The sequence below is a fragment of the Podarcis filfolensis genome, assembly GCF_964270895.1.
Source record: "Podarcis filfolensis genome assembly, chromosome: 1".
In the NCBI taxonomy this organism is placed as follows: domain Eukaryota; kingdom Metazoa; phylum Chordata; class Lepidosauria; order Squamata; family Lacertidae; genus Podarcis; species Podarcis filfolensis.
In genome coordinates, this window is record NC_139604.1 from 66,632,069 (window position 1) to 66,644,913 (window position 12,845).

The 12,845-nt window shown below is 41.4% G+C and overlaps 2 protein-coding genes across 2 annotated transcripts in view; one reads left to right on the top strand and one right to left on the bottom strand.

Moving 5' to 3' along the window:
- The window catches only part of PSMA1 (proteasome 20S subunit alpha 1), a 355,542-nt gene that overhangs the window by 111,808 nt on the left and 230,889 nt on the right, over positions 1–12,845 (top strand). The gene's annotated exons all lie outside the window — the stretch shown is intronic.
- The window catches only part of INSC (INSC spindle orientation adaptor protein), a 128,363-nt gene that overhangs the window by 10,531 nt on the left and 104,987 nt on the right, over positions 1–12,845 (bottom strand). The window contains exons 8-9 of the mRNA XM_083590161.1: positions 10,962–11,133; positions 6,144–6,322 (exon numbers count right to left, since the gene is read on the bottom strand). Of these exons, the coding sequence (XP_083446287.1) occupies positions 6,144–6,322; positions 10,962–11,133 (351 nt within the window). The remainder of the gene's footprint in view (positions 1–6,143; positions 6,323–10,961; positions 11,134–12,845) is intronic.

The following is a 12,845-nucleotide window of genomic DNA, read 5'->3' on the forward strand; positions in this document are numbered from 1 at the left end:
CATCTGAGACAGGAAAAAGGCTTCTATGCGCTATGTGGTCCTTGACTCCAGGTGGTGACCCAATCAAGTCAGCAAAATTAGTTCAGAGGCTTCCATTATGCAATGTTGATATGCATCCTTCAAAAAACAAATAAATAGGAAAATATATCATAGATTATAAAAAACCCTTAATGCATCCTTTTTGCATCATCAACGTTTGACTTCAGTTATCATGTTTGAATATAATGCAGGATTCTGACAAGGTTTTTGATAGGTTGTGTCTTTTTTAGCAGATTCTAAAGGGAGCACACTGGAAGCAAAGTAAAACATTTACTTTACCTGAAAAATGTGTCAAAGATGAAAAACCCTATTCCAAAGCTTTCTGGTGCCCTAATCCTATAATTCACTCTGAACAACTCCAAATGTCAGCCTGTATGATTTATATTGATTGAACTGTGGTTGTAAGTTATTTTTAATGTGTTAGTGTGCAGCTACCTTTCTGGTTTCCTTTATTTCATGACAGGAGGGGAGGGCAATTGTTACTGGGACTGCAGTATGCAGGAAAGTTTATTTCTTTCTTCCCAGTTGACATCAGGATGAAAATCCCATTCCCACACCTCCAAGGGAAAGACAAAAGTGTCCCCCATACCAGTAAATTATTAAAGAAAAGTGTACGCTCTGCAGTCAGCGCAACATTTAGCTAGGTCTTGAGAGTAACACTTTTTCTATGCTGCTCCTGCACATCTGGAGTGGGTATTTGATACCATGGGATACTCAGAAGGATGCTTCCTCTGCATTGGTTGACATGCATGTTTTGCAGCTGTCTAAAGGTTCTTTCAGAAGTTACTCTCCAGGCATTCCAAGAATGAATGGGAGAAGGAGGAGAGGAGCTGCATGCTCTGGCCACGCCAGCCCTACCACCAGACTTTTGTGCACCAAGAAGAAAGTCTGGAGGGGAAATATGCACATTCACTTCACCCATCTACCAGGAATTCCAGTCGTGCAGGGTTCTGAATCCCATGGATTCATGCATCCCATCAAATCTGTGTAGCCACCACCTTTAGATCTTCTTCCCCCTATGCAAAGGTCTGGGAGTAGAAGCAACAGAGGAAGGGAAATTGGGACTGGGCCAGCATGTAGGGGGGCCTTACCCCCCCCATACCCATTCTTGGAGCACAAGAAGAATAACTTCTGCCATTTGTCTTGACTCAATTCTTATGTCCTAAAAACACTTAAATTCTTGTAAACAAAACAGGGATGTATATAGCATAGATCAACACTTTTATTTAAAATATGGAAATAAATTATTATGGATTCACAGACAAAAGTCATTAGATAGCTCCACCCTAACTATGTTGCTAGAGTTCATGAAAGCCCAGCTCCAAAACTCTGCCCTGCTCTTATTTTTATACCCATTACTGGCAATTGTGCCACTTGTTTAATTTCCTAAGTATTTTGAGAAATTTAATTATTGCAATTCATCATATTCAGCTTTGTTAAGAGAGACAAAACGATTACCTCACCTCTTGCTATATAAGCAAGGCTTCCAAAGTTGTTTTCTAAATGTGTGCTCAGTCACTTCGTAAATGACTGTGTCACACATGCCAGGATGTATTGTGCAAAAGGCTCCAGAGAAACAAAGACGACGTTAGCCAATAGATATGCTGTGATGTAGGCAGAAAAGAAAGAAAAGAAAAAAGAATCTGCTTCTGGGCCCCATTCAAGCTGCTGGTGTGTTGTCCCAGAAAGCCATAAATTGATTGAGCCCTAAATAAATATCAGGCTTGGAACCCACTTTGTAAAGGGGGGCGCTTTGGTTTGGAGCCACGGAACGGCATTGCGATACCTCACTTCATTTCTGACGCTTTGGATGCCTCCCCATTAACTATAATGGAAAACTCAACAAACAGCTATAACTTCTTTTTTTAGTTTTGGCAAGCACCAAGTGCCTATAACTTCTCCAATTTTTTCCCCCAAAACTGGATGACGTCTGGGGTAGCGGGAGATGAAGCTTGCCAAATTTCAGATAGATAGGTGCAGCAGGGTGGTTTATGCAAGGACAGCCTTTTAAAGTTTACTTTTTTCTTTTTTTTTAAAGGAACATCTTCCCTTTTACACCAGTTGCTGGGAATGACAAGAGGCCCTGCCTGTGGGCTACCCATGGGCATCTGATGGACCACTGTGAGAAGAGGATGCTGGACTAGATGGGCTTTGACTTGATGCAGCTGGTTTCTTCCTATGTTCTCCCACCCCTTGCTTTTCTGGACAATCTGTTGTGTATTTTTTGGGAGCAATGCTTGGTGCACACTTTACCTTGATGCTGGTAAAGCCCTCAGAGAACCAGTGCCCTTCTCTTTTGGGCAGAAAGGGTGTTTCACTCCTACTTGCTCTTTGTTTCAGAGAGAAACTTGGCTCAGCCCTGAGGCTTTCTTTTAAGAGCCATTGTGCTTTGAGCTATCAGCGGCAATAGGCAACAGCAGCAGTCTTCCACTGGTACAGGTGTCACCCTCCTATTCTACTCTCTGCTCCAAACTGAGGTGCCCAAAGGCACCCAAATCTGCCCTCATTAAGTACTGGTGTGCTTTCTGGTGGAACAGGTAGGAGATGTGTCCTGCATCCCTTGGCCTACAAGGGAGTCCATGGCCAGGTTTGCCCGGACAGGTCCTACATTACCTGGGAACACTTAGATTGTTGCAACCCAGTCATTACCCTATAAATAACTGTGTGTGTGTGTGTGTGTGTGTGTGTGTGTGTGTGTGTGTGTTCAACCATCATGTATTAACTGGCTCAAAATGACTGGATATAGAAGATGGGAGATCAGTCTTCAAAAATCTACCAAAAGTACTTACTTCACAATGAGCATTTCAATTCTATATAACAGAAGGCATATAGCAGTGAATGGTGTGGCAAGACCCAATGTTTTGGCATTGATGGAGTTCAAGGGATGTGAGGCTAATCAGTGCCAGGTTGGGAAATCCCAGGGAGCCTTGTGTAAGCAGCTCAGACATTGTTAAAGATATATTTATTGTTAAAATGTGTATGCCACCATATACCTATAGATCTCAGGGTGATTCACAACATAACAATATACAGCTAGGGAGGTAGAGGTGTTCTCAATGCCTTTTCCATGACTTGCAAACATTGGGACATTTTTAAAGAAGCGTTGTAATACCTTCCTTTTCAGGCAGGAGCAGCCAGGCATGGGGAAAGGATGGGGGATCACCATAGAGTCTGCCTCCCCACAGCAGAGTCATTGCTACTCATTGGGAGGGTGCAAAGCAGAGTGGTGTTGGGTTGGTGCAGGCCCACCAGCAGGCTGCAGCAGTACTGCTTAGGCCTGCTGAAGGACAACATGAAGAGGCACATGAGAAGAAAAGTGAATTGAAACGGACTTAAATCCATGTGTCCTTATTTGTGGCACAGGCTGTGAAGCACTAGACCGACTGACCTAGTCCACCCGCCACCTGGATGCCTGCTGAAGTGAACAACTTGCATGTGTCAGAGAAAATTATCTTACAACAGCCGGCAATGATGCCACAAAAAAGAAAGAAAACACAAATTGCAGTACATTTTCTATTAGGAAAATTGCTTTATTTAAATTTATCATCTTTGTAGAAGCCATCATTGCTGTGTTTGAGGAAATACTGGATAACATTTGATCTCAATTAAATTATCTCTCTTCCATTTTTGGCAAGATGACTCACTGGATAAAAACGTCATTTCTATCCATTTGCTCTTTTAATCATTCTAACTTACAATATATTTGGAGTCTGGCATGGCTAATCCATCCATTTTACTGAATGGAGCGATTTGGTATTTCAAAGAGAATGCTTATTCGTGTGGTATATATATATATATATATATATATATATATATATATATATATTTGTGGGAATAAAGAATCACATTCTTAGCAAATAGGGGTCATATAGGTGACTGAACATATTTCCTACACCATACTGGAGGACTCTACAGAGAACCCATAGAGGTGATCAAATTATTCCAGGACCAGTTCTCGTCCCAAGCTAGCTGGGTTCTTTGAAGGCCAAACCAGGCAAGATTTCTCCCATGCAATTAGCAGTTGCATGGATAGCTTTAAAAAAGCAAATAGCAGCTGCAAGACAGCAGCAGTCAAGTCAAATGCTTTAACCCTTTGGCGCCTGCTGAGGTTCCACCTTGGATAAGGTGCTGCCCCCTCAACTATTTTCATTGAAAGAAAAGCTCCCATTTGCACCAATGGAAGCAAATTGCAGGTGAGGAGGAGAATGATCTCAATCAGGCCTACAGCAAGGACAGAGAGTTAAACCCCTTCTTTCCCTCCCACCAGCATCCCAGTCTGGATTGGGGGCTCCGTGCCTGCTGTATATTTTTACAAACCATTCACATAGTTGCCACCACATATGTGGTAGAATGAGTATTTCGAGCTACCCAGGACCCGACCCTGCAAATTACCTCCTTTCTTGCAAAACACATCAGCATTACATAAGAACAAAAGGAGAGCCTGCTGGATCAGGCCAATTGCCCGTGTGAAACCTGCAAGCAAGCCTGGAACGCCAGAGAATTCTCCCCGCCTGCATTTCTCAGTAACTATTCAGAAGCATCACTACCTCTGACCGTGGAGGCAGATCAGAGATATTATGACCAGTAGCCACTGAAAGGCTTATTCTTCATGAATTCCTATAATCCTCTTTTAAAGCCATCTAAGTTGGTGGCCATCAGTGTCGTGAACCACTTGTTCTAACTCAAAATATCTCTAGATTTCTGTGGCCCTTGAGAAATTCCCAGATTCCAGCTCCCATCGGCCCCAGCCAGCATGGAAACCACAGGGTGGCAGAGTGCTCTAATGCTCAGGTCCTGCCTATGGGCTTCTCATGGGCATCTGATTGACCACTATGAGAACAGACTGGGCCTGATCCAGCAGACCCGTCTTATACTATGTTCTTCTGGCCATTGGTTGGGCATGAAGGCAGTTCCGGGCCAAAACAAGGGCCTCAGGTTCTCTATCCCTGATCTAAAGGATAGTTTGCACTGTGGAAGTGTAATATTTCACACACAGTGTCATGGAGCTTTATAGCAGCAGGGCAGACCACTGCTCAAAAGAAACATGGATGCTGTTTTACTTTATACCAGCTATACCTGGTACCTCGGGTTACATACGCTTCAGGTTACATACGCTTCAGGTTATAGACTCCGCTAATCCAGAAATAGTACCTCGGGTTAAGAACTTTGCTTCAGGATTAGAACAGAAATCGTGCTCCGGCGGCGCATCAGCAGCAGGAGGCCCCATTAGCTAAAGTGATGCTTCAGGTTAAGAACAGTTTCAGGTTAAGAACAGACCTCCGGAATGAATTAACTACTTAACCCGAGGTACCACTGTACAGCCATAATAATTTCTCTCATTCCATTTACAGTGCTTCATTTAAAAAAAGAAAGAAGTGGGGCCTTTAAGGAAGAGAATAATTCCAGAGCTGCTGGCTTGATGATTGCCAGCAGAGATTGTAAACTGCCGGCTTCTTGAGCCAGAGTGCAATGATAGTTGTTAATTAAGCTTCCGTAGCATTGACGTCAATGACAGTCATTCATTAAGCTTCAGTGGGGTTTTGAATCAGCTTTGTTCAGACTTGTGGGGTTTTGCTGGAACTCGCTGGTACTCATTTGAGCTACTCTTTAAGCCCAGATCTATATGCTCTAACACAGGCAGATGAGTTGCCAGAACCATTTGCATCAAAACTTTTAAAGGATTATAAAGACTTGCAGATAATGTATAACAGGTCAGAAAAAGAGAACTGTATACATCCTAAATATACAAGTTGGAATGGAAGCTTAGAGGAAGGTCCTATCCACTCCCAAACTATCACAGTTTTGCTAGAGCAAACCCATATCCCCATTTTTTAAAGAAAGGCTGTTTCAAGGAGTATTTTTACATGGTGTCTGAAATCTTTGCAGAGTTACAGCTGATTGTCACATGTTCTCTAAACCTGCCATGTGGGATGTTATTACACAAAAGTGGGATTTGGTGGCATCCATCAAGGAGTTGCACTATAGTAGACATATCACTTAGCCATGGCCCTGAAAACATTGCTCAGAAGAAAATGTGAACCTCGAGTTGAAAAGGGTTTCCCCACCCCTGTTCTATAGCAACATATAAATGTGTATTCACTTACCTGGTCTCGGGAATAGGGACTATCCACTCTCTGTTTGTCACCACAAGCTGCTATGAGAATATTCATTGCATCCAGCTGAAGCAACATCTCACATGCTATTGTATCAAAAAAAGTAATGTTGGCAAGTGCAGCTGAAGCCAGCAGGAAAACCTCTCCAGAGGTGGCCTCTTGGCACAGTTCTAGATATATACAAAACAAGGTGATGAAAATATTAAATGAGAACCACTGGATTATCCAAACAAACTTCTGCTAATGTTTATTAAACTAGCTAGGAGGATCAGGTCCGGATTTTCTTTTAGCTTTGCTTTGCATTCCCCTAACCTTTTAGTTTCCACCTTGCTAACCTGGTTTACCCTCTGGTGAAACCCAAAGCATCCCTATTTGTACAGCTAACCACTTCATTCAGTTTACTTTGTGTGTTTGAAATTGAAACTGGCCACTCAGCTTTCGTGCAATACTGGTAAGGGTGAAATCAAGAGAAAGTTAAATCAAAATGCACTTAAATCAGGAGTAGCCTAAGTGGTGCTTTCTAGATGTTGCTAGACTAGTGGACTACAACTCCCATCATCCCTGACTGTTGGCCATGCCGGCTGGGCTGATGGAAGTTGCAATTCAATACCACCTAGAACAGAGTTTCCCAAACTTGCATCTGCCTCTGTTGTTGGACTACAACTCCCAACATCCCTAGCTAGCAGAACCAGTGGTCAGGGATGATGGGAATTGTAGTCCAAAAACATCTGGAGCCCCAAGTTTAGAAACCCTGATCTAGAAGGTACCACATTCCCTACCCCTGCTTTAAATGGTTGTCTGTGCCTGTAAGTTGCACCGGTTTCTGTGGAACTTACCTTTACCTGTGTATTGCATCCTTACACTTCAGTCCAATGAGGGTTTCTTTTATGGCTACAGAGTTTCCCTTCAACAATTATCTTTTTCAATAGAGAGGCCTGATCTATGTCCACAAAATGTGCAAGGTGATGGAGTCCCCCAATTAAAACAAATGGAAAAGCCTGAATAGTCAGGAGCTCCATGCTTGTTATCAGAGCATGCAGCAAACTCTCAGGACACGATTAAGTCTCTTAAGTGCCACAGTCTACTTTCTCTTCCCCCATATCCATCCCTAAAATTATCATGGTCACTTGATTAAAATAAATCACATGCTTGTCCAGCGTTGAAAGCTTTTTGCTCTAAAAATCTGCCCTGCAGATTTCCTTTTGTTTAACATAACACTTATCACTAAAAGATTACAACATCACCCCAGAAATCACCCACTATTTAGCAAACACATTGCATTATCATTTTCTGAATTGCTTATTAATATTTATTCTAGAAGCATTTCTATTTGTATTGCCACAGATAGGAAGATAAATCATGAGCTAAAGTCTCTGTGAGCAGACTTCATTAGTGGCCCTGGGTTACTACACTTAGCAGCCTGCATTGGATGTTGTTCAAGATGATGTTATAATACTAAATAAAATGTGATTGTATGGGCAGATGGGTAAAACTAATTGGTCTGTAAGAGTGTAATTCTGCAATTTATCTTGCTATCACTACAGCCGTGCATTTGGGATCTAATCCTTTCCCCTACCCTCCCTGGAAGTTCTCTTAAAAATGCTGCAGACACAGCTATTATTGTTATCCTAACCTTCTAAGTGCCTTTTAATTCCTGTTGCACATTTATTTTAACTCACCCAGCAATTGGATTTAACCACAGTTTAAAGATTGAATATATGAGTAAAGTAATTTAATTGTTCAAGCTATAAATATGATAGAGAAACCAGTGATTGATTGGTAGAAATGTTTATCCACCCCACCTCCAGATAAATTGCAGCCTTTTCTGTCTATCTTGCCTCATCTGTCTAAATCAGGTGTTGCTTGGATAGGAACAGGGCTGGATTTAGGTTTGATGAGGCCCTAAGCTACTGAAGGTAATGGGGCCTTTTAGATGTCCAGCTGTCCTTTGTTAACAACAATTGTTAATTGTTAATTAACAATTGTCACTGTTTTCTGTGTTGAATATATGCTATATGGTAATTTATGGGCCTAATAGGTATATAAAGTCATTTGCACATAACAAAATATGTATTTTATCAAAGTAATTGTTGAACAGAAATACAATTAAGAAGTTGCTGTATGTAGGTTTTATTTTATTTGTTTTTTATCTTATATTTTGGAAATGTACATCCAGGTTTCTTTTCCTTTAAATTTTTTAGGGCCCCCCAAGAGAGTGGGCCCTAAGCTATAGCTTGTTTAGCTTATACGTAAATCTGACACTGGGTGGGAACAACAGAAAAATATCTAAATCTCTCCATCATAATCCTGCCTGCAATACCTCATCCTCCAGCATGGCTGCAACTGACATATTTAAACTATGTGTTCTTGATAGCCAGCAACATCTCTGGTTGGAAATTCTGAGGTTAAGGGAAACATAGGGAGTATGCCTGTTGTGCTATCTGAGCATTATATGCCCACAAATCCTCAGACACAAAACTCTACGAATTCGATGATATACAAGATGCTGCCTTATATACTTTTGACATAGTCACTACCTAATGCCCAGTTTCAAAGCGTTCAAACGTGATGAGTGCATAACACCCCCTTTTTATCTTGCACTACAATAAACCTGCTGTTGTTACTAGTGAATTTGTAATTTCTACAAAAGCACACAATACAGGGTGGGGAAAAAGAAGACGAAAAGAGTGCAGCCTAAGGAGAAAACAAACTAACAAGCAAAACGACAGTAGTTAGTTAGGGCACTACTTGAGAGAAAATGACATTAATGAGATTAACAGAGTAATTATCTATTCACAGGGAGTCTGGCTGAGGGGCCCTGGGTATCAACGTAAGTGCTGATCTGCCAGTGAAGAGGACCTTTTTTGCTGGGAAAGCACACATGGCCTGTAGACTACTGGAAAGCACTGCATGCATAGATACTGCCAGGGGGCAGGGCCCAGAATGAGTTGCATACTAGGGAGCAGGGTGGATAAAAATCAATGGAGGTTTAAAAAAAAATCAAATAAATCAGATTTTTTAAAATTTAAATCAGATTTTTTTTTAATTTAAAAATTGTTTAACCACATCAGGTAACAAACATGGATATATAGGCTTAGTGTTTGTTTTTTTTCTGGGGGGGGACGCAGGGGTACACATGCCCCTAAATATTTTGTGAATCTTTGTATTTTTGTCCATTTACTGTATTTATTTTTCCCAATTTGAACTATAAAATGGTGGTTTTCTTGAGTCAAAATGAGAGTACCCTTAAACATTTTTTTTAGAAAAAAAGCACTGTGTATACTATAATGTTATTATTTTAGGTAAATAAATTGTTTAAATTGTATTAAGGAAATATTTTTTTTTCTCCTTCCAATACAGTACAACAGATAAGTTGTCCAAATACAAACAGTTAACTACCTCACAATAATTTCATAATTATCTGTCTATGCATATCTAATAGTATAACCAAATCAGTCATTTCTGATGTAACTGTAAAAACTACTCTGAAACTTTCTTATTCCAAAAATGAAATTCATCTGGTTGTAAATATTAAGATTATACCAGCAAGAATGTAAAAAAAAATTTTAATTTGTAAAATTTGTAAAAAAAAAAAAAAGATTTAAATCACTAGTGACTAGTGATTTAAATTGTGATTTAACTCGATTTGATTTAAATCGATTTGCTTTAAATCTAATCCACCCTGCAAGGGAGTGGTGCCTTATAGGGTTTCACCACTCACCACACATTTAAAGCACACACAAGAATAATGTAGTTTACCTTTCACATAGGTACATTTCCCAGCACTCTTAACAATCTAAAGTTCTCAGGATTCCTTGGGTGGGGGTCTGCTTTAAAAGTATGGTGCGTACGCAACCATACATATCTAAGAGCGTCCTGTATACACCTAGGAGCAAGTCCCATTGGACCCAGTGAGACTTGCTTCTGAGTAGAGGTACAGAGGATTGTGCTCTTAATACAGGGCTAGCCCACCCATTAGGCAGACGGAAGCAGCCGCCTCAGGTGGCAGAATCCAATGGGGCAGCATTCTCTTGAATGCTCCACCCATCCTGCCACTGCTGCAAAATCTCGCCAGGAGATCTCTTGAGATCTCGCCGAAAGCCACCTCCAGGGACAGCAGGCAAGTGGGGGCAGCATCTTTCCATTTTGCCTCTGTTAAGAGTTTAAATTACAAACAGATAAGCCTGCCCTGCCTGGCGGAATAAGCCAGTACTTTCATTCTTTAAAATTGCAGAAGCAGCAGGCTAGAAAACAATAGTTGAGTCAAATCCAAAGGTCTCTATTTTTCTGACAGCCTGGACTTGAGGGAGCCTTGCTAGCTAGCTCCTGCTAAAGACTGGAAAATTGAAGTAGTCCACATTCCTTAGCCAAAAGTCTAGATTATCTATTTATAGGAATTTGAAACTGATACAATACCAAGCCCCAATTCAAGATACAATAGTAGGAAGGTGAAACAAAGGGCAATGTGCACCATGGCATCTTCAGGGAGTAAGACAAAAAAGAACACTGATGCCTGATAAAACTTGCACATTTATATGCATTCCCCACAATTTAACCCTTAACTGCCTAACCCTCCATGGCAGCATCATGGAATTGAATTCTGATAATCAGGTTCAAAAGCAACATCCCTTAAGTTTGCTGCTTTCTTTTCCAAAAATATTACATTTGATCTCTGACACTCGACTTACGATTGAAATTACCGAAGCAAATGGTAAAATTGCAAATAAGGTCTATGGAAGCAGGTTCCTTTTCCCTAGTTGCTCATAACCAGCTTGTACAGAGTAATGTGAAGCAGTCTGGTATACATACTAAGAAGGGCTGTGACAATCTCTTCCATGTTCTCCAGGAAACTGCTGAGATGATGAGTGATGGTGAGTTGAGGAGATGTAATCTGAGCTATTACTGCTGCCGCCTCTGCATGGGTAGCTTGGGAATGGGTATTGTCCGTAAGGATGTCAGCTAAGCATAATATTCCATCAACCTAGGAAGAGGAAAAGGTAACAAAGCTACGCACAGTATGTTTTAACAACAAAAATAAGCGCCACATTTCTTTGGGGAAAGCCTCCTTCCTTCCTGAAAGCATACGAAATGCGTCATGAGAGAAATCTGTCAGAAACAATGTTTTCAACATTAAGAGCACACCTTGAGAGGGCAAGCGGTATACAATAATTGTGAATAAAAGGTCATAACATCACTTTGGTAGCAGGCAAGTACACCAGTCAAATCTCCCATTTATCCCTCTGAACACAAACTGCACACAGCTAAGACATCAAAGGGACCAGGTGTCTGTACAGGTAAGAATCAGGTCTATCCCAACTACTATTCTGAGCTTGCTGCTTAATTGGGGCTGGAAAGAGATATATCAGACCAATACTAGCTCATTCTACTTACCCACCCAGTTCTGAGGAAGGCATTCTCTCCACACACAAACCAAAGAGAAAAGAGTAATCTTATTTACTAGCAAGAATTTTCCACATCAACCAGCAGCCAGGTTGATAAGGAAGAATCTGGCAAGATCAGGAATGCCCTTCAAGTCCTATTCAGGCATTCAACGCACATAAGGATTGCAGAGATGAGGACCACACTTCATTACACTATGCCCACTCCTACACCCCACACTGGCCCTTCTTTAACACTGCAGGTTCAGAAACAGTTTATCAAACATGAAGTCTCAGGGCAGGGCTGTCCCAGCCATTAGGACTCACAATTGCATTTCACAGGAACTGCCTATGCATGTTGGCAGGCCGCCCCTCTTCCAAACACGCTTGAGAAGGGGCCTGAATGGAATGGGACAGTGGGTGGGTGTATAAGTAAGGAGAGCCCCACTCTCCTGTTTCAGGTGCTGAACACTTGAATAGGCCTTCAGTAATACATTTAACTAAAAATGGATGAGCTCTTCAAAACGTTGCCGTGCAGTAACTTGAAAATACTTGGGATAATTTATCCTTTTTTTCCCCCCTTTCTTTCTTTTTGGAGGATCTCAGATAATTTCTGAGGCCTCTGAAAATATGTACTTATGGTGTCCATCTCCCACATTCTTGGACTTTGCCCCTATAAAAATCTCACCCCACCCTAGGGGCCATTAGAAAACTCCCAGGGTGTGGGAGGGACCTATTCCCCACCCGCCCTTAGCAAGCCATGTGCCCCCCTCCCCTTACCCTCAGGGATCCTGCAGGGCTTTCTTCCTGAAGCAAGGTAACAGAGCTGCTTCATGTATTTGAATGAAATCCAATGAGGAGTGAGTGGGAACCTACTTAGCCTTTTGCACCTGAGATTTCACCTATGCAGTCTCCACCCTACCCAAATGCAAACTAATGCCACTCCGTTAAATTTCCCTTGGAATGTGGGGAAGACATCAATTCAGATTGTATCAATTCAGATTCTAATCTAATAGCGGAGAAGAATTTGGGAGATGTCAAAGCCCATTTCACCTGTGAGGTGGCTTTAACAAGCCCTCAAAAGTTTTGAACTGGCTCAGGAGAACTTCACCTGCATCTCTATTCTCAACACTGATTTTCCCCTCCCCCACCCACCGCATCTCCATCTTCCTTTGGCACAAAGTTCCGTTATGAGCTCTTCATCACACAGCATTCAGTGCGTATGTTCAAAGTGTCTCCTCAGTCCTTGTCAATATTTAATGTTCTGTCATTCATCTCCTTAAATTGTTTGTTTAAAGCTTTTGTTGCTCTCATT